Source organism: Salvelinus namaycush, chromosome 8 (assembly GCF_016432855.1).
Source record: "Salvelinus namaycush isolate Seneca chromosome 8, SaNama_1.0, whole genome shotgun sequence".
In the NCBI taxonomy this organism is placed as follows: domain Eukaryota; kingdom Metazoa; phylum Chordata; class Actinopteri; order Salmoniformes; family Salmonidae; genus Salvelinus; species Salvelinus namaycush.
The window spans coordinates 62,036,633-62,059,168 of NC_052314.1; the positions used below are offsets into that span (position 1 = coordinate 62,036,633).

General features: G+C 42.8%; 1 protein-coding gene across 1 annotated transcript in view; it reads right to left on the reverse strand.

Annotated features, from left to right (window-relative positions):
• Positions 1 to 22,536, reverse strand: part of LOC120052233 (polypeptide N-acetylgalactosaminyltransferase-like 6) — a 256,332-nt gene that overhangs the window by 175,395 nt on the left and 58,401 nt on the right. The window contains exons 2-4 of the mRNA XM_038999056.1: positions 12,923 to 13,031; positions 8,393 to 8,531; positions 3,811 to 3,977 (exon numbers count right to left, since the gene is read on the reverse strand). Coding sequence (XP_038854984.1) covers positions 3,811 to 3,977; positions 8,393 to 8,531; positions 12,923 to 13,031 — 415 coding nt within the window. The remainder of the gene's footprint in view (positions 1 to 3,810; positions 3,978 to 8,392; positions 8,532 to 12,922; positions 13,032 to 22,536) is intronic.

Here is a 22,536-nt window from a genome sequence, read left to right on the forward strand (position 1 = left end):
CCAACTGGTATTTATGACTTCACAACTGGGAATTACAACCGTGCCACTGGGTTATGAACGTAGCATCAGACAATAAAGGTTGATTTCATTATTTATCATTCGAGCAACAGATGGAGAGTTATTATCATTATGACTCATAATTATACATTGCCAAATGATTTCTCAGAAGGTTTGGTTTCAAATGTAGCTATTCTGTCTGCAGAGTTTATTGTTATTCTCGCTTCAGGTGAAAAATCTGTTCATAGATATTTCTGCTTCCTTCACTGGAGAATTGTCCTCCACAGGCACAAAGAGGCCACTCTGCCTAGCTGCTGTGTGCAACACACCAGAACGTGCCTAGCTTCTCTGTGTAACACACCAGAACATGGTGGGGGTGAACGCAGTCCTGGGATGTGTAGCCAGGATATCTGGCATGCATTACACAGCTGACCAGTTTAGGTACTATTGAAGTGTGGTTGTAAGATGGGAGAATAATAAACAATATAATATGGCCAGTGACAATAACATTAGCACATCAAACGCAGGCAAGCACACACACACACACCTTGGGGGATAGATTCAGCTGTAGGGTAGAGCAGCAGCTGTGCCCATCTGGTGTCCCACCGTGAGGACTATCGTCCCAGAGAGCCTCAACTGACTGAGAATCTGCCACCTCTAACACTGATCCCCCACACACACAAACCCTTGCCCAAAGCTGCCATTCACACACACACACACACACACACACACACACACACACACACACACACACACACACACACACACACACACACACACACACACACACACACACACACACACACACACACACACACACACAGAACCCAAATGACCCATTTCCACACATTCACCTGACTCAGTATGTAAACAGAACAGACAGGCCTACAGCATGAATCAACCAACAGAGAGTTGGCACCCCACAGGAAAGCTGGCACCCCACCAATGTTTTTGGTACAAATCTGGGGGCTGGGGCTGGAGAAATGTAACCACTTTCAAATTCATAAACAGAGCTAGATGCCAGGATTGACCATCCATGATATCAAAATGAGTTTTAACCATGTTTTGAGCCTATACTGTGTTTGTTTACATTTAGGTTGTTTACAAACATTGGACTTAAACAAGCTGATATGTTGGGTTCTGATGGGATATGACAGTTGAACTAAACTCATCAACCATTTATTTATAAGACGTATTCTTCAAGAATGAATTCCAAGTCCAAAATAGAAGTGCGTATCTCCCCTTTAAACAACCAGTGAATTCCCCATTAGGCTGAATCATCACTTGATGCAAATGAAGAACACACACTCTAAAGTCCATCCACCAAGAGGTTGTTTGTGCTGTTGCTCTTCGCCCGCTAAAACAATATTAAAATACCTCAATTATGCTAATACATGCATGGGCTTACAGAGGCGGAATACGGAATGTGGAATGATCCGGGCTAAGCCCTGTGGTGTGGTGAGTCTTCTCTCTGTGTGTGTGTGTGTGTGTGTGTGTGTGTGTGTGTGTGTGTGTGTGTGTGTGTGTGTGTGTGTGTGTGTGTGTGTGTGTGTGTGTGTGTCGGAAGGCCAGTGGACTGAGAGTACCAGTGGATTGTCTCAACGTCTCAACACTGCGGGGGAGCATCCAGTACACTGAGTCGACACAATGACTGACCCTGTCCGGCCACGGTGGTCTGGCTACTGAACGCTTACGTTCTATCTCACTCCCCCTGAGGCAAGCAGCCACACCACTATAGGAAGTGAATCTGTTTCTATGCAAAACACTAACATCCACAGAACCACAGGAGAGAAAGAGGGCACCGGCCAACAGGGCAACCAGCTGGCTGGGGAGCAAAACCCAACTCCTCCCAAACCAAACTACCTGACCATAGACGGATGAGAGGTTGACACAAATGAGTATGGCTCCTACTAGCTTCACACACAGGGTTATCCTCAAGGCAAAGACCCCCAGAGGCAACATCCAGGGTTGTAGACACCAAAAACATACACTAACAGAGATGAATCAAAGTGAGATTCTATGAGTTGGTAGGGGTAATGGAACTAGTGAAGTGCCCCGTACCCACTAACGCCATACTGTTAGGAACACAAGCATTTCACTACACCCGCAATAACATCTGCTAAATATGTGTATGTGACCAATAACATTTGATTTGATTTGATTTAACCAGGGTCCTATCTGATACATAGAGCACCTTACTGTAATAACTGTAGTTTAACCAGGGTCCTACCAGCACCATACTGTAATAACTGTAGTTTAACCAGGGCCCCACCAACACCATACTGTAACAACTGTAGTTTAACCAGGGTCCTACCAGCACCATACTGTAATAACTGTAGTTTAACCAGGGTTCTACCAGCACCATACTGTAATAACTGTAGTTTAACCAGGGTCCTACCAGCACCATACTGTAATAACTGTAGTTTAACCAGGGTCCTACCAGCACCATACTGTAATAACTGTAGTTTAACCAGGGTCCTACCAACACCATACTGTAATAACTGTAGTTTAACTAGGGTCCTACCAGCACCTTACTGTAATAACTGTAGTTTATCAGGGTCCTACCAACACCATACTGTAATAACTGTAGTTTAACCAGGGTCATACCAGCACCATACTGTAATAACTGTAGTTTAACCAGGGTCCTACCAGCACCATACTGTAACAACTGTAGTTTAACCAGGGTCCTACCAGCACCATACTGTAACAACTGTAGTTTAACCAGGGTCCTACCAGCACCATACTGTAATAACTGTAGTTTAACCAGGGTTCTACTAGCACCATACTGTAATGACTGTAGTTTAACCAGGGTCCTACCAGCACCATACTGTAATAACTGTAGTTTAACCAGGGTCCTACCAGCACCATACTGTAATAACTGTAGTTTAACCAGGGTCCTACCAGCACCATACTGTAATAACAGTAGTTTAACCAGGGTCCTACTAGCACCATACTGTAATAACTGTAGTTTAACCAGGGTCCTACCAACACCATACTGTAATAACTGTAGTTTAACTAGGGTCCTACCAGCACCTTACTGTAATAACTGTAGTTTATCAGGGTCCTACCAACACCATACTGTAATAACTGTAGTTTAACCAGGGTCATACCAGCACCATACTGTAATAACTGTAGTTTAACCAGGGTCCTACCAACACCATACTGTAACAACTGTAGTTTAACCAGGGTCCTACCAGCACCATACTGTAACAACTGTAGTTTAACCAGGGTCCTACTAGCACCATACTGTAATAACTGTAGTTTAACCAGGGTTCTACTAGCACCATACTGTAATGACTGTAGTTTAACCAGGGTCCTACCAGCACCATACTGTAATAACTGTAGTTTAACCAGGGTCCTACCAGCACCATACTGTAATAACTGTAGTTTAACCAGGGTCCTACCAGCACCATACTGTAATAACAGTAGTTTAACCAGGGTCCTACTAGCACCATACTGTAATGACTGTAGTTTAACCAGGGTCCTACCAGCACCATACTGTAATAATTGTAGTTTAACCAGGGTCCTACCAGCACAATACTGTAAAGACTGTAGTTTAACCAGGGTCCTACCACAGTCACTGAGTAGGGTATGGTGTAAGAACCCTGACCACCAACACACACAGTAGCGTAACAGTTAACCAGGGTCCTACCACAGTTACTGAGTAGGGTATGGTGTAAGAACCCTGACCACCAACACACACAGTAGCGTAACAGTTAACCAGGGTCCTACCACAGTCACTGAGTAGGGTATGGTGTAAGAACCCTGACCACCAACACACACAGTAGCGTAACAGTTAACCAGGTGTCCTACCTCTGTCACTGTAGTCGTCCACCAGTATGATCTCAGCGATGAGGTGGTCTGGGGTGCGGTAGGAGATGCTGTGGATGGTCCTCAGCAGGGACGACCAGCCCTCATTGTGGAAGGGGATGATGATGCTGGTGTTGGGAAGGTTCTCCAGGTACAGCTTTGTCTTGCAGCTGAGGAAAGAGAATACACAAAATACCAGGGACTGTATTAGCCTCCATGGTTTTTTATACATCAGACAAGACATTTCTTGACCTGTCCTGACAAAGACCCCAGTGGGATCGAAATTCAATACATCAGAGACATTGTGCGTGTTTCATCTCCACATGTAGCTTATGCATTTGATGTAGAGCTAGCTGCATGTGTTGGTATTTCGTATGTTTGAATATAGTGACTCTGTGATAGGCTAAATGTCACAATCTAATACTGATATCTTTAATCACGTCTTCCTACATCTGGAAAGCCAACCTGCTCCCTGCTGTGTGTCACACTGCCAAGCCAGCCAGCCAGCCAGCCAGCCAGCCAGCCAGCCAGCCAGCCAGCCAGCCAGCCAGCCAGCCAGCCAGCCATACAGCCAGCCAGCCGTCCAGTCAGCCTTACAGCTAGCCAGCCAGCCAGCCTCAAACACATAGCCTGCTTTACCTTCTACCTCTGTGCTGAGTCGTAAAGTAAATCAGCGTTTAAAAGAGCCACTCCAGCTTCAGCCGGCCTAATAAACAATTCAGGGAAATCTGCATGTTAATAGCCGCCTCGACAAAGCTGAAATTGGCAAATGAAGCAACAGTTTTACGGTTCACACGAGTCTCCTGCTAATTTACCCCGGTGACAACCTTGACAAGCTGTTCTAATTTATCACCGGTCTCTGCAGAATGATGACTCGGTACTTGGTTAGAAGCCCTGGTTTTTATTATTGTTTTATTTAGAGAAAGAGAGAAGGGGAGGGAGGGAGGGAGGGAGGGAGGGAGGGAGGGAGGGAGGGAGGGAGGGAGAGAGAGAGAGAGAAAGAGACAATGAGAGAGAGTGAAAAGGGAAAGAAGAGAGCGAGAGAGAGAGAGAGAGAGAGAGAGAGTGAGATAGAGAGAGAGAGTGAGAAAGAGAGAGAGTGAGATAGAGAGAGAGAGAGAGAGAGAGAGAGACCAAGGGTGGGAGGGGGAGAGACAGAGATTCTCTATTGAGGCAGAGGGAGGGTGGGAGGGGGAGAGACAGAGATTCTCTATTGAGGCAGAGGGAGGGAGGGAGGGAGGGAGGGAGGGAGGGAGGGAGGGAGGGAGGGCATAAAAATCCCCCACCAAACTGCTCCAGCTCCCTACAACTGTGCTGGGCTGGGAAAGCAAATTCATTCCTGCTGGAGTTGAGCCAATCTCTAAAACACAAGGTTGGTCTCTCCAGCTGCCCTGTCAGATAATTCTACATTATGAAATACCATTCGGGAAGGAGAGGAGCATCGATTTGCATAGTAATAGGCAGATAGAGCCACATACCATTATGGAAAATACCGTTGTCACCCCCCCTCCAGCGCTGTATCGCGAGGAAACTTGAAATATGGGGCTGGACTGGGGCATTATAGGCCTCTCTTAAATGCATATAGGCTTAAATTAAACTTCCATTTCCCCTTCCTTACTGTATGGAATGAGTGTGTGAGGAAGAGAGAAAGAATGAGAGAGTGAATAAATAAATGACTGAATAGACTCCGTTCAGGTCAGGTAAGAATGAAGCAAGACTGTCGGCTTCCGTTGAACTTGATAAGATGACATTGAACATGATGCAGACTTGATGCTATCAACTGCTGATGTGATTCTTTTTCATCTCAACTAGGCCTTTGCACCGCCGTGGTTGTCGCACACCCGGTGAGAATGACATTCGTGTTACATTCTGTAAGGGTAAATGCCTTCAGTCTGTTCCTTACGTGTTGATTTTCCATTCCCAGCATGATAGGATTCCCCACTGCATCTTATACTGTCTGCCATGCTGTTAAAGCCATTTAATAACAGGTCACTGCTCTCCAGATCAGATCAGTACTTACTGTAACACCTGCCTGGGTAAATGCATAGGTGTTAATGTTGGATGAAATGTTGAGCTGTGTCATTTGGTGTAAAATGCACAATGCAGTATCACAACTGCCAGGCTTTATTCTGAGGCATTGCTCTGTTCAAGTGTAGGCTATGTACACTAACTACCGAACGTTCAACTTCTCCATCATATCGTATGACTTGTGGACCTGATTATAGATAGTCCAATGCTTCAGTACAAACTGTAATTAATTCAGCAGTGAAAACATTTTGAAAATAACCAAATATAAAACAGTAACTGAAACCAAGTAGGGTTGGATCCAGGTATAACTAAAGGGTTCTACCTGGAACCAAAAGGGTTCTACCTGGAACCAAACAGGGTTATTCAAAGGGTTCTCCAATGGGGACAGCTCTAGGAACCATTTTAGGTTCTAGACAGTGTATGTGCAGACTGAGAAATACAACATTGCCAAAAATACTTAGCATTCACAGACATCGCAATCCTTAAATGTTTTTAACCTGTGAGGTTTATTTTCCGTACCGCTTTGCGTCAACAACATTAGCTAGGATAGCGGCAGCACTGGCCTCATTTCCATCTCTTAAATTCGTTGAAATCAGGGGTGTATCTGAGTTATAGCCGTCATTACATTAGGCAGGGAAGCAGAACAGGCAGGCAGAACAGACAGGCAGAGCAGGAAGACAGGCAGAGCAGGAAGACAGGCAGGGCCCCAGCTTACTGTGAGGGAGATGGAGATCATTCAGCCACTGTCTACAAAATAACGATCCAGATCACATACCGAGAGGATTGCTGCAGGGCTTTATGAGACTGTAAATAAACAGAGATGCCCTCTCACCATAGATATTCTCTCTTGTTCTCTCGCTCTATCTCACTATCTATCTAACTCTCCCTCTCCCCCTCACTCTCTATCTCTTTCTCTCTCTATAACTATCTATCTCCCCCCTCTCTCGTTTTTCTCTCTCTCTCCCCCTCTTCCCCCCTCTCTCTTTCCCCCCTCCCCCCCCCCTCTCTCACACACTAATAAACACACTCTCTCATTCTCTCCCTCTCTCTCTCACACTCCGCACAAGGCACGTCACCTGCTGAAGAAAATTGCCATGTTTTTTTGTGATTATGGAACTGAACTGAAGAGCATTGCCCTGGAGGGCTGATTTAGCTTCATAGAAACCTGACTTCCTGTCAACACATGTTCTGATCCCACACACACGAAGTGCGATGTGGAATACATGCTTACTAGTAATTGAGCACACACCATTTTCACACATGAAAATGTACTTACGTGCGCACCTTGTACATCCTGTGCATCATGTCGAATATACTTGCACCCACACACACACATTCTCTAAATACACACACATGCATAGACAGTCACACAGTCAGTAGAGATTAGACACGGGACAATATCCAGAGGGAGAAAACACTATATTTCAATCCTAAGCTTAACTAGCTTTCAAATGAGAAAATGTCCCCATATCCCTCTCCACAGTATGCACAGCACAGTGTGGCATCTAATTTCCCTACCTCGCTAACATGGAATCACTTGGAGTCCAAACGGCACCCTATGCCCTATAAAGTGCATTATGTTTTACCAGGGCCCGTAGGGTAAAAAGTAGTTCACTATATAGGGAGTAGGGTGCCATTGGGATGCAGTCACTCTCAGCCCCCCGCAGCGGAGGGAATAGTTCTCATTATCGACAGAGCTGTAACACTACTGCAACCCCCCTCCTGACTTCCAACCCATTGCAGTAGGAGTTACTGGAGGATTTGTTTCTTGCAAGGAGATAGAGACAGAGAGACAGAGAGACAGAGAGACAGAGAGACAGAGAGAGAGAGAGAGAGAGAGAGAGAGAGAGAGAGAGAGAGAGAGAGAGAGAGAGAGAGAGAGAGAGAGAGAGAGAGAGAAAATCCATGTTGTTTCTATGAGGGCCTAATGGTGCGCAGAAGGCCAGTGTTTTCTCTCTCTCACTTTCTTACAATGCCTTCTAGTGCTCCCTGAGAGCCATTATGGACCAATCCATCAAATACCTCATTGCAAATCCTCTTTAAGCAATATCTGACATCACTGCGAAAAGCAGCCAATACGGCCATCCTAACGTACATACACAGCACTGTTCAACTAGTAGCAGAGTAACCACCCACAACAAACCCCTAATCGATGTAAGCTGCCATTTTCCATGTAATGATATTAGCCATGTTTGCCTACTAATGAATAGCAGTAAAGTGCCAGTGCAAATCGTGTGCATTGTATACGGGTTACATTCACATGTATTTGATGTGAGGATCAATAGAGGTGAACGTGTTTGTTCAAGCTCCTCTCCTCCAAGCCATTGAACAGACACAGATACTAAGACCTGGGGGATTAGAGAAGACAACATCGTTGGAGATGCGAGGTGTGACCCCATTTTGTGTTTGAAGTGAAATGTTAACACGCACGCCACCTTGTTCTCTCGTTAGTAGTGCAGCAATTGACCCCCAATTAACACACGTTATTACCTCTGCTCTGCACATTTATTCCGTCAACATTTGGGTCAGAGAAAGACCCATCTGTCCCTCTACTTACTTTGGATGTCTGATGTCTGGTAGAGAGCGGTCCAGGGCGATGTTGTTACTAACGTAGATGTTGAAGCCGTTCTCCTTGTAAACCGAGTCGTCACACTCATCCTCAGCCAGAGGGTAGGGCTTGCCGTGCTCCCCTTTCCCTAAAAGACAGAAAATACTGTGAAAACTCAAGGTGCTTTGTGTGTGTGTGCGTGCGTGTGTGCGTGCGTGCGTGCGTGAGAGAGAGAGAGAGAGTTAGTGTCTGTGTGTGTGTTTGTGTCTCAGAGGGTAATAATGGTCCACTTTAACCCATTTGGGTCTTTTTCGGTAGATACCCTGTGGAGTAAGTGCAGTGTTCCTCTTCTCTCCCATTTCTATGATCAGAAAAGACACTGTAAATGCACAGACTTTTTTCAGGACTTGGCAGTTAGCCACTTTGGCGTAACGACGACTCCTAAATCCTCAAAAGACATCAAACCAGGAAGGGAAACATTTGGCCTGCCCTGCGATCACTAATACAATTATACACACGTCTGTGAGATCAGGAGTGTGAGTATGTACGTGTGTATGTGTGTTTGTGTGTGTGTGTGTCTATTTAGAGATGCAAAACACTGTTTTCAGTATTGTAATCAACGTTGGCCCCAAACCAACAACAGGAACCGGGACTTCTTAAATTGAATAAGCAGCCCTCTACACACTCTGCTTAACATGCTGATAGAGAAGAGGAGATTGAAATCTCCTTGGATACTGCCGTTTAGGCACAAGTGAAATACAAACAATAGGCTAAGAGCTGTGTGTTCATTTGAACTGCTACGGTGTGAGTATCTCATTAGGGGGGCTTGGTAAAGCATGCAATGCTAAAAACAGTAGCCTACATGAGTGTGGATCAGTAGCTGTACTGAAACTTTGATATACAGCACCATTCGATGATTATAAAAGCTCATGGATGCTTATAACAAGTTATAGACCTAAAACATTATACCTGCAGGCTTGAGGTAAAGTGTTACTGTATTTGTTCAATCAAATGTTGCTGGTTAGTGGTTACCAAGGTGATGAAATGGTTTGCTGTGTGCACTGAAACCAATTAAGAATAAAACGCTATGTTTTTGATGCCATTGCATGTGATATACTATGCCAGTAACTATGGTGACATACTATAGTATCTATCCACACAGGCTGTACTCTTGAGTCCATCCATTTGTTCTGCAACCCCCCTACTGTTTAATCTTGAGTCCTGTACTGAGATGTAAAACCTCAGAAAGAGTCTGCGTGGTGACAGAATCATTGGCTCACACTCTGCCATGTGCATTACTGCCATGAGCTTGACTAACTGCCCACCATGAATCAAGCCCCAGGGGCACCGACGCTGAAGGGAAGGCGTTACATATCACTTAAGCTGCCAATCACAATTGACTGACAGCTTCTCTTTCATCTAATGAAACCGTTTACCTCGTTTATACCTCCAAGGGGCCAGAAGTAGAGGATCCTATCGGCATACTTTATTAGAGGATGCTGCAATGAAATCACAAGTGGGTATAGAAGCATCTAATTCCGGAATCCTGCTAATGTGCATTGTTCTTTTTGGACGAGGGCACATATGAGAGAAATGTACTGCTTCTAATATAAAGAGAAAGCTTATAATATAGAGAGAAATATCCTAGGGGGAAAAAACTGTTTTAGCGCATATTATTGTACGGTATGTTAAGGTTATCCCTGAAAACACTCCTGGCGTGGCAAACATGCGGTTAATGTACACTGACAGCCGGCTTTGTTTGATGTACGGAGAGGATGCAGAAAGGAAAACAATGACATTCTTAACGAGAGGCTTTTCTTTTGATGTGTGAGCGAGACCGAGGAAAACATGGAAAGTTTCCAGGACCAGTACAAAGGAGAGAAATAGAAAAATCTTTGTTTTTGTAAAATATTAAATGGATTTGGAAGCGGGAGGTGGGAAATATTTTGTGGGCGCCGTCTGCCAAGTAAAGGCTTATGTTTCAAGTAGGTATCGTATGCCACAATCTTAGAGTCGGCTGGAAATAGGATGAAACGAAACCCACGTCCCTGTCCTCTCATAAACACAATTCATTTCACATCCTTCGCCAAAACCAACGCTAATGAATAAATCACTTGCCAAGTTTTACATCGTTCATAATTTCTCTCATCAACGTGAATTATACATTGACATAACCAGTGATCCCTCTCTCTCAATAATGCGGTGAGTTCAATAACTCTACTGTGAGTATTGTTGGCCGCTGAAAGCTAATTTTCCTCGGTACATAATTATTGAAACACTACACCCACAGCACAGGGCAGGCAAGCTCACAGGAGGGAGGCGAAAAACCAAGCAAATTAAATATTCCAATCCAGCACACCCACACATTAATGTTCAATAGTAATGGTTTTCCATTCCATCGTTTCACTCGGAAGGGGCTTGATTTTCGAAACAATGGCGGTTCAAAAAACTAAAGTAAAACATGGACAAAGTGCACTCACCCAATTTCCCTGCTGACAGAACATGTAAATGGATGCTTTTAAAAGGCATAATGGGATAGACAATATATAGAGAAAATCACTTAATTGGTTTAACACATTAATAATTCCTACATGCTGTTCAATGGGGTTAGATTTTCCACAGCTTCCTGGTTGGGGGATGGTGGTGATTATGAGTCTATTATTCACAAAGAGTCTCAGACTAGGATCATTTTATCCTTTTAGATCATAATTAATAAGATGTCATGGACAAGGGGGACCTGATCCTAGATCAGCACTCCTACTCGGAGACACAATTTGAATGCAGGCCCTGTTCTGTAATCACTAATCTATTCACAACAGAGATGGGCAAGAGGCTGACGTCTACTTGATTGACAGGCCCATCACAGTACAATGACGTTGCTTACCAGCACTGCAGCTTTATAAGTGGTTAATACACATGCCTACAATTCATTATACAGAGCATTTGTATATGAGCTGCTTTAGATTTGTGAGTGGTTAATACATATAGTAGACTACACTTTTCATCCATCATGCACTGATGAGCTATAATCAGCTTGATTCATCCAAAATGAATAGAAAGCTTTTATCATGGTCACCGCAAACGTACAATCGAGGCTCAACAGATGGTGTGGTACATATGTGGTGGAGGTCTGGTGGGACAATGACCATGCATCATGATCTGACCAGACAGGAGGGCAGAGAGGGCAGCTTTCAGGATTTAGGCAGCCATATTGTAGGGTTACGTGATGTGACAGGTCTGCCACCCTAATGGCACCCTATTCCCTACATAGTGCACTACTTCCGAAGAGGGCCCATAGGGGAATGTGGGGAATAGGGTGCTATTTAGGACAGAAGCCCTGTTTGACGTCTCTGTTCTAGTCTGGTAGCAATTCAACTTAGTCTAATCTGGCTAATGACTTTATTTAATACTCTGAAGTCTGCATGCATTAGAATTTACAGCCGAGTTCCGCAATTCCAGAAGCTGTAAAAGTGTTCTATTCTCCATTGTTGCCTGGTCATTAATATTGCCTCTGACATGTTTATCTACAGTTGACATGAACCCCTGACCGAAATAATATATTTCCTGTCTGGCATTGATGATTTATCCGGCTTGGCTTCAAATGTTTCCCAGCTCTGGGGTACGTTCCAAAACCCACCTTATTCCCTATATCGTGCACTACCCAGAACTGGTCAAAAGTAGTGCACTATGTAGGAACTAAGGTTCCGTTTGGGATGCAGACTAGGTCTCTACCAGGATGGGACTATTGAAATCTATCTGCTAAAATATTGAAGCTTTAACTGGCAATGGCACAGTGATTTAACCTTAAGGGGGTCAAGACTGAAAATACTTAAGTTTCAAATGGAGCTCTTTTTGAGTGATGCTGTAACTGCACAGCGGCAGGAAGGAGACACAGATACTGTGTTTGGATTAGGAGAGGAACATTGGGCCTCTGCCTCTCTGCTCTTTACTTGACATTTATGTAATGAATGGAAATCGCTGGGTTATGTGTGGACACAATAATTTCTGGCCCGAACACCCCTCCCCCAGATACTTCTTGTTTGAATAGTGGATACTAATGGCTTGTCTATCAGTGACCTTTTCTAATTAATGTAAATCGGAATTGAGATCCTGGTATATGTTCTCACTTAGCTAAGGGTTAGTCTTGCCTCTACTTGGTGGAAACAGACCATCATTTGTTATTTTTTTTTTTACATGTCTCAAATGGAAATGCATTTGTCCAGCATTTGGGCTCCCATTGCTCAAGAAGCAGAGCTAAAGCGAACATTATCAAATAGACCAATATGACTTACAAAGTTACTGTACAGTACCTACTGTACCTTAATAATACACTTACTGCCTTGGAAAACAATCTCCCCTTTACCTTCATGGAAACCATTACAGTACGTCATGATAAAGATAGACTTGGTTGAAGTTCTTTACGTGGACATTTGTTACGTGAGGTCTCAGCTTGCTCGCTGTGTGCAGAGTGAAAACTCTTTAGCTACAGGAGGTGTAGTGATTGTCTGTGGTTTCCTGTGAGTTCTCTGTGAGACGTACCGACACGCAGTTCGTCTCGCCTGATGCTCTCGTTATCATGCCAGTCTCTCCTCCTCAAGCCGTCCGTCCAGGTGTAAATGTGTCCTTCGCTCAGCCCCAGCGAGAAGCCCTGAGAAAGAGGAGAGGAGGAAGAGGGTGGGGGACAATTCCATCATTCCATCATCACCCACTCCGAGAGATTAAACGTTGCAATTCAGTGTGAGCCTCAGCCGAACAGTAACATGAAGAGAAAGGTAAAACACTTACATTTTGATAGAACACTCAGCCCTGATAATTTAACTGGCCATCATTTCTATTCATTCTCCCTTCACTCCATCAACAGTTGAACATGTGCTGATTCTAATATTTAAAAAAAATGATTCTATATGAATGACATTTGAATTCAACTGTCAAAAAAAACGTATGCATGAACGAGCCTGAAGTGACTTCAAATTGATCTCTAAAGTGCTTCCCAGTGCAACAAAAGCTAGAACTTGGTAATAATTCAGATACCCTACGCTTTGTTCTGCTTTCTGTGAATTTTGAAGGTTGACTTGGAGGTTCAGAGAAATAATTGCCTTTAACCTGAACTTTAGCAGGGAGCTTGCTGCAAACACAAATACAGTAAATGTTTTATGCTGTACATTCATCTAATGTCATTGAACATTGGTTACTTTAATAATGTTTACATACTGTTTTACAAACTTAATATTGTACTGTATCCTAGTCAAGGCTCATCCTATATAACTACTGCTGTACAGTCGTGCACAAAAAGGGCTTCACAGGCAAGGATATTGCTGCCAGTAAGATTGCACCATAATCAACCATTTATCGGATCATCAAGTACTTCAAGGAGAGCGGTTCAATTGTTGTGAAGAAGGCTTCAGGGAGCCCAAGAAAGTCCAGCAAGCGCCAGGACCGTCTCCTAAAGTTGATTCAGCTGCGGGATCGGGGCACCACCAGTACAGAGCTTGCTCAGGAATGGCAGCAGGCAGGTGTGCGTGCGTCTGCACGGACAGTGAGGCGAAGACTTTTGGAGGACGGCCTGGTGTCAAAAAGGGCAGCAAAGAAGCCACTTCTCTCCAGGAAAAACATCAGGGACAGACTGATATTCTGCAAAAGGTATAGGGAGGGATTGGACTGGTGAGGACTGGGGTAAAGTAATTTTCTCTGATGAATCCCCTTTCCGATTGTTTGGGGCATCCGGAAAAAAAGCTTGTCAGGAGAAGACAAGGTGAGCACTACCATCAGTCCTGTGTCATGCCACAGTAAAGCATCCTGAGACCATTCATGTGTGGGGTTGCTTCTCAGCCAAGGGAGTGGGCTCACTCACAATTTAGCCTAAGAACACAGCCATGAATAAAGAATGGTACCAACACATCCTCCGAGAGCAACTTCTCCCAACCATCCAGGAACAGTTTGGTGACGAACAATGCCCTTTCCAGCATGATGGAGCACCTTGCCACAAGGCAAAAGTGATAACTAAGCGGGGAACAAAACATTGATATTTTGGGCCCATGGCCAGGAAACTCCCCAGACCTTAATCCCATTGAGAACTTGTGGTCAACTTCAAGAGGCGCGTGGACAAACAAAAACCCACAAATTCTGACAAACTCCAAGCATTGATTATGCAAGAATGGGCTGCAATCAGTCAGGATGTGGCCCAGAAGTTAATTGATAGCATGCCAGGGCGGATTGCAGAGGTCTTGAAAAAGAAGGGACATCTGCAAATATTGACTTTTTGCATCAACTTCATGTAATTGTCAAAAAAAGCCTTTGAGACTTATGAAATGCTTGTAATTATACTTCAGTATTCCATAGTAATATCTGACAAAAATATCTAGACACCGAAGCAGCAAACTTTGTGGAAATTAACTTTTGGCAACGACTGTACACACCTGTTCTATTCATATACTGTCCTTACTGTCTATACACACCATTCACATACATACAGTACCAGTCAAACGTTTGGACACTGCTATTCACTCAAGTGCTTTTCTTTATTTTTACTATTTTCTACATTGTAGAATAATAGTGAATACATCAAAACTATGAAATAACACATATGGAATCATGGAGTAACCAAAAAAGTGTTAAACAAATCAAAATGTATTTTATATTTGAGATTCTTCAAAGTAGTCACCCTTTGCCTTGATGACAGCTTTACACACTATTGGCATTCTCTCAACCAGCTTCATGAGGTCATCACCTGGAATGCATTTCAATTAACAGGTGTGCTTTCTTAAAAGGTAATTTCTTTAATTTCTTCCCTTCTCAATGCGTTTCAGCTAATCAGTTGTGCTGTGACTAGGTAGGGTTGGTACACAGAATTTTTTGTAAAAGACCAAGTCCATATTAAACCATCAAGCGCTATGATGAAACTGGCTCTCATGAGGACCGCCACAGGAAAGGAAGACCCAGAGTTACCTCTGCTGCAGAGGATAAGTTCATTAGAGTCACCAGCCTCAGAAATTGCAGCCCAAATAAATGCTTCACAGAGTTTAAGTAACAGACACATCTATCTCAACATCAACTGTTCAGAGGAGACTGTGTGAATCAGGCCTTCATGGTCGAATTGCTGCAAAGAAACCACTACTGAAGGACACCAATAAGAAAAGGAGACTTACTTGGGCCAAGAAACACGAGCAATAGACATTAGACCGGTGGAAATGTGTCCTTTGGTCTGATGAGTCCAAATTCGAGATTTTTGGTTCCAACCGTCGTGTGTTTGTGAGACGCAGAGTAGGTGAATGGACGATCTCTGCATGTGTGGTTCCCACCCCACCGTGAAGCATGGAGGAGGTCGTGTGATGGTGTGGGGGTGCGTTGCTGGTGACACTGTTTGTGATTTATTTAGAATTCAAGGCACACTTAACTTTTTGTCAATAGGGGGAGCTGTTAGCACTTTTTTTTTTGACGTTGCCAAATTAAACTGCCTAGTACTCAATTCTTGCTCGTACAATATGCATATTATTATTATTATTGGATAGAAAACACTCTCTAGTTTCTAAAACAGTTGGAATTATGTCTCTGAGTGAAACAGAACTCATTCTACAGCACTTTTCCTGACAGGGAGTGAGATTTCAGAAATCTTTGCCCCTGTTCCCAGGTCAGTTTTAAGGTCCCTGTGAATGCTATGGGGATACAAACACTGCCTACGCCTTCCTCTAGATGTCAGTAAGTGGTGACAATTTGAATGGAGTCGATTGCGCAATCTGGGACTGTATAAAAGACCACAAGGCGGAAGTAGCTTTCTTTTCCTCCCTGCGCCTGACGCACGATGGACGTCGGACTGGCCTCCTTCCAAGCTTTGGTTTAGCCACTTCTATATCCCCGGTCATGTTTTTACTCGTTATAGGTGTTAAAAACATCATAAGGTAGTTAATTTAAACCGTTTTATAGCAATTTATATCCGTTTAGTGCGATTTTCTGGTATTTCTTTGTGACGCACTTCCAAGAGCTGGGCACTTTTCCAGTACATGCCGAACGTTAGTGGCCATTTCGACAGGACAAGAGGACATCTTTCGACCAAAAGACGATTAGACCGGAGAAAGGATACATTGCCCAAGATTCTGATGGAAGATCAGCTCATAGTAAGAACTATTTATGATGATAAATCGTTGTTCTGTTGAAAAATGTTAAACGCATATATCGCCATTTTTTTTTGTGTAGCTTCGCTTTGGCGAACCCTGTATTGCACAGTAAGGATAATTTTAGAAATGTAATTCAGCGATTGCATTAAGAACTAATTTGTCTTTCAATTGCTGTCCAACTTTTTTTTTTTGTGTCAAGTTTATGAATAGTTTTCGATAAAAATAGGTGTCTTTTCAAGATGGCGCCGGGCAGATTGCTTGAGTAGTTGGACATTATTTCCATTGTGTAAGCACGATTTGTGCCGCTAAATATGCACATTTTCGATCAAACTCTATATGGATTGTGTAATATGATGTTACAGGAGTGTCATCGGAAGAATTCTGAGAAGGTTAGTGAAAAAATTAATATATTTTGGTGATGATAACGTTATCGCTCTCTTTGCCTTGAATCAATGCTCGGGTAACGTTTGCACATGTGGTATGCTAATATAACGCTATATTGTGTTTTCGCTGTAAAACACTTAGAAAATCTGAAATATTGTCTGAATTCACAAGATCTGTGTCTTTCCATTGCTATGCGCTGTGTATTTTTAAGAAATGTTTTATGATGAGTAAATTGGTAATACACGTTGCTCTCTGTAGTAATTCTAGTCGCTTTGGTGAGATTTGTGATGGTGGCTGCAATGGCAAACTATGATTTATACCTGAAATATGCACATTTTTCTAACAAAACCTATGCTATACAATAAATATGTTATCAGACTGTCATCTGATGAAGTTTTTTCTTGGTTAGTGGCTATATATATCTTTATTTGGTCGAATTGGTGATAGCACCTGATGGAGTAAGAAACTGATGGAGTTAGAAAAGTGGTGTCTTTTGCTAACGTGGTTAGCTAATAGATTTACATATTTTGTCTTCCCTGTAAAACGTTTTAAAAATCAGAAATGATGGCTTTATTCACAAGATCTGTATCTTTCATTTGGTGTCTTGGACTTGTGATTTAATGATATTTAGATGCTACTATTTACTTGTGACGCTATGCTAGCTATGCTAGTCAGTGGGGGGTGGGGGGTGGGGGGTGCTCCCGGATCCGGGTTTCTGAGGCGGTAGAAGTTAACCAGCATTGCTACCACAGAATAACCAGCATTGCTACCACAGAATTCTGCAGTAATACGCCATCCCATCTAGTTTGCACTTAGTGGGATTATCATTTGTTTTTCAACAGTACAATGACCCAACACACCTCTATTTGACCAAGAAGGACAGTGATGGAATGCTGCATCAGATGACCTGGGCTTTACAATCACCCGACCTCAACCAAATTGAGATGGTTTGGGATGAGTTGGACCGCAGAGTGAAGGAAAAGCAACCAACACGTGCTCAGCATATGTGGGAACTCCTTCAAGACTGTTGGAAAAGCATTCCAGGTGAAGCTGTTTGAGAGAATGCCAAGAGTGCAAAGCTGTCATCAAGGCAACGGGTGGCTACTTTGAAGAATCTAAAATGTAAATATATTTATTTAACACTTCTTTTGGTTACTACATGATTCCATGTGTGTTATTTCATAGTTTTGATGTCTTCACTATTATTCTACAATGTAGAAAATAGTAAAAATAAAGAAATATTTATTTGCATTCCTGACTGACATTACTCAATCGGATATGTCTTAATTTCTTGTTCTTTTATTTTACTTTTGGATTATGTGAGCATTGTTATTGTATTGCTAGATATTGCTGCATTGTTGGAGCTAGAAACATACGCATTTTGCTGCATTGTTGGAGCTGGAAACATACGCATTTTGCTGCATTGGCGATAACATCTGCAAAACTGTGCACGTGACCAATAAACATTGATTTTATTTGAAGTCATAACCGGAGGGGGAAGAAAAAGCTTTTATGAAATGCTACTTTTAAAAGCACCGTGGTGCAGATAGGGCTTCGTAATCTCTCCTTCTCTCTCACACAAACACACACACACTCCTGATATGATAAATCTCAAAGGTGTGTATAATCATATTAGTCATCGCAGGGCAGGCAAAATGTTTCCCTTCCTGGTTTGATGTCTTTTGAGGATTTAGGAGTCGTCGTTACGCCAAAGTGGCTAACTGCCAAGTCCTGAAAAAAATCAGTGCATTTACAGTGTCTTTTCTGATCATAGAAATGGGAGAGAAGAGGAACACTGCAATTACTCCACGGGGTATCTACCGAAAAAGACCCATTGACAAATGGGTTAAAGTGGACCATTATGTTTCCTGTCTGTTTCCAAAAGCTGCTGAAAAGTTGGTTCCTCTGAGGCCCTGCATCATATTCTTTTTCAAGAGATGCTGAAGTATCATGGCATGTAGGTGGAAATGTGGTTATTGTGGTTCAAATGGACCCCTCACTAAATGGACCCCTCACTAAATGCACCCCTCACAAATGGACCCCTATAGTACTTTGCCTCAGAAGAGCCAATTGTTCATCAGCTTTTGGAAACAGACAGGACACCACAGTCATAATGATCCACTTTAACACTTCCCATTTGTCAATGGGTCTTTTTTGTTCGATTCCCTGTGGAGTAATTGTGGTGTTTCTCTTCTCTCCCCTAGTAGCAGCAGGATAATGCCCTATGGGTAGCTGCATGGCTATGACGAGCAATTTGAGCTACAGGGCTACAACTAGACCTTGGTTATGTTCAGTAGGGCACGCAGTAGTACAATCTCTTCAGATAGTACTTCCCTGTTTCACGCCATTTCTAAACGTTTCCCCTCAACTGAACAAGACAATAGAGGCATTCTGTAATACTATTATCTCATCTCAGAGATCCTGATAGCACATTCATATGTTAGCTCTGAGAACAAACACACTCCTGAATGGTAAATCAACAGACGTTCCTCATGAGAGTCGTGATTGGAGTGGTTTACTGTTAGCGGAAGGCGATATGGCTGTCTTTACACAGGCAGCCCATTTGTGATCTTTTTCCACTAATTGGCCTTTTGACCAATCAAATCAGCTCTGAGAAAGATCGGATGTGAAAAGATCAGAATTGGGCTGCCTGTGTAAACGCAGCCCATGAGGCACACATCAAAATAAGGGATTTGGAGATAGAGGAACAATAGTAATTTAAAGAGACACACCACAATGAATATGTGCTTTTGAATAACTTTAAAAAGCCATGTAGATATATGAAGAGAGCGATCATGATCATATCGGAGAATTTCAAATCTTGAATGAGGTGGTATTTTAGAGCTAATCAGCCTCCGCTGGACATAATCCAGTTACTTTACAGTTGGACGTGATCTAAAATCTAACGGAGCATGTCTTTTTGAGACACAGTTATTACAGTCTCCTCACTTCACTAATCAGAGGTAAGAAGGACAGGGAAACAGTTGGATAATTGAAAATAAGCTCCAATGTAAAATGAAGCATGAGGTTGAGAAGGAAAATGTGTGTTTACTGCTTAGAGTTCCATTCTCTATTAGGGACAGACGTGAGATTTAGAGAACACATCTGATAGACCTTGTGATGAAAAAACAAGGACAGTGTTGACTTCTAAAAGTCAACTGATGCTACTAATTAGCATAGGATACATTTCAGACTTTTCTTTCCTTTTTTTAGGCGACGTTGCCATGACAACTGTTCAATAAACTGAGGATACTTTATGAGGTCACTTCACCCACATGAGAGTAAAGGATACTACAGTTTATGTGAGGGATAACTGTGTGTTTTCACATATCCACGCCAGCTTGTTTCAGTACAAAGAATATATTCTAACTACTCAGGTAGAGCCTAAGAGGCTGATATTATTACAGTCACAGCTGTGACCCTGCGAACCCCTGCACTTTGAGTAATTTACATCTCTCTCAAGCTGACACGGGACACAGCGCAAAATAATTGCCAAGCCAAGAGGTAAACCCAATCTTTAAAGGAGTGCAATTTTCATTTATATTGTCCTATAATTCCTATTTCATTGCCACCTGAAGACACTAGGTCCACGCCTGTTAAATGTCTAAATGACCCCAGGGTTTCACACACACGAAGACAGACAGGGAACTCATCTTCTGATCCACACCTCATAAAGGGCAGGTCAAGAGGTGTTGGAGCTGGCTACCAATATTTCACGACTTCTCCTTCTCAGACTCCCAGGCTTTGAAAGCTACGACACAGACACACACACACAAATGCGCGTGTGCATGCAAACAGACACACAGACACACAGACACACAGACACACACACACAGGAATGTTTTTAACAAAGCAGGCCGCCGCCCTAAGCACTGTGCATCTGTTCATGCCCTTTCACCTATTGTGCTTTCACCTGCTTTAAATATTTTAATGTAGACTGTATAATGGGTATCTATACTATGTTTTTCTAGGTTAGTATCAGGTCAGGAATAACTACAGAGTACAACGTTTTCTTCTCTCCAGGTCTATCCAGAATAGAACATCAGTTTGCATTGAGCTAGCTAATCGACCTAGCCTCTGAAAATCTATAGAGTGTTGTTTTCTGCAAAGAGGTTGAATTCTTGGTCAGGGTTGTTCTTGTTCAGAGTTGTCCTGGATTCATTGTGAACTATGAGACTGTTCCTTTTGGTCTGGGTTTTGTCCTTCAATGTCCTTGCAGCACTGGCGGTGAGCCACTTGAAAAACACATCTGAAAGAAACACTACTTCAAGGTAAAGCTAGGTAGGAGGCTATTGATTAAGTACATGCTTTAAAGGATGATTCTTAAATACTTTTCCCCAACATTCCAGAGATTTTGCCGACACGCATGATACAGGAAGTTATTTTTGCAACCGTCTTCGGTAGGAGAACTTTGTGGGTAAACGCAAATGGTTATTTTCCTCTATGCCCTATATGTATTCAAACTAAAACCTTATGGGGAAATAATGCTTTGAAAAAACACACTTTTCCCACCAACCAATGCTGTAAAACACAATCATGGTGGAAAGTAAGTAAAATCCACACAGAGCATACTTAAAAATCTCTTATATTCTCCAGACAGATAGCTAGACAGACAGACAGGCTGATCAATAAACAGCACAGTGACCTTGCCTCTGTAAATCCGAACTCAGCAGTGGATCAAGGCTTGACAGGTCCTGTGGGGGATGGCTCGAATCAAAATAAGAGGAAGACATACTACTCAGACCAGACTAGCCCTGTCTTAGTGTACTCTCCATAGAGATACACACATCACTCTATCCATCTCTGGGGTACTCCCCCTCTCTCTAAACAGTCTCCTCTGCTTATTCTGTTCTGCTCTGTTTTTTCTTCTCTCCACTGATCTGTTCCTTCTAATCCTGTACTGTACAGTGTACTCTTCCTCTCTCTCTGAAACCAAAATGTTGTTTGGTTTTCCCTCTCCTCTCCTCTCCTCTCCTGTCCTGTCCTGTACTTACTTACTTCTGTTAATCTGTTCTGTTAATCTGTTCTGTTCATCTGTTCTGTTCGTCTGTTCTGTTCATCCGTTTTGTTCATCCGTTTTGTTCATCTGTTCTGTTCTGTTCTGTTAATCTGTCCTGTTCTGTTCTTGTAATCTGTCCTGTTCTGTTCTGTTAATCTGTCCTGTTCTGTTAATCTGTCCTGTTCTGTTAATCTGTCCTGTTCTGTTAATCTGTCCTGTTCTGTTAATCTGTTCTATTCTGTTAATCTGTTCTATTCTGTTAATCTGTTCTATTCTGTCCTGTTCTGTTCTGTCCTATTCTGTTAATCTGTCCTGTTCTGTTCTGTCCTATTCTGTTAATCTGTCCTGTTCTGTTAATCTGTCCTGTCTTGTTAATATGTCCTGTCCTGTTCTGTTAATCTGTTCTATTCTGTTAATCTGTCCTGTTCTGTTAATCTGTCCTGTCCATCTGTCCTGTCCTGTTCTGTTAATCTGTTCTATTCTGTCCTGTTCGGTTCATCTGTCCTGTTCTGTTCTGTCCTGTTCTGATCATCTGTCCTGTTCTGTCCTGTTCTGTCCTATTCATCTGTTCTGTCCTGTTTTGTTCACCTGTTCTGTTCTGTTCTGTCCTGTTCTGTACTGTTCTGTTCATCTGTCCTGTTCTGTCCTGTCCTATTCAT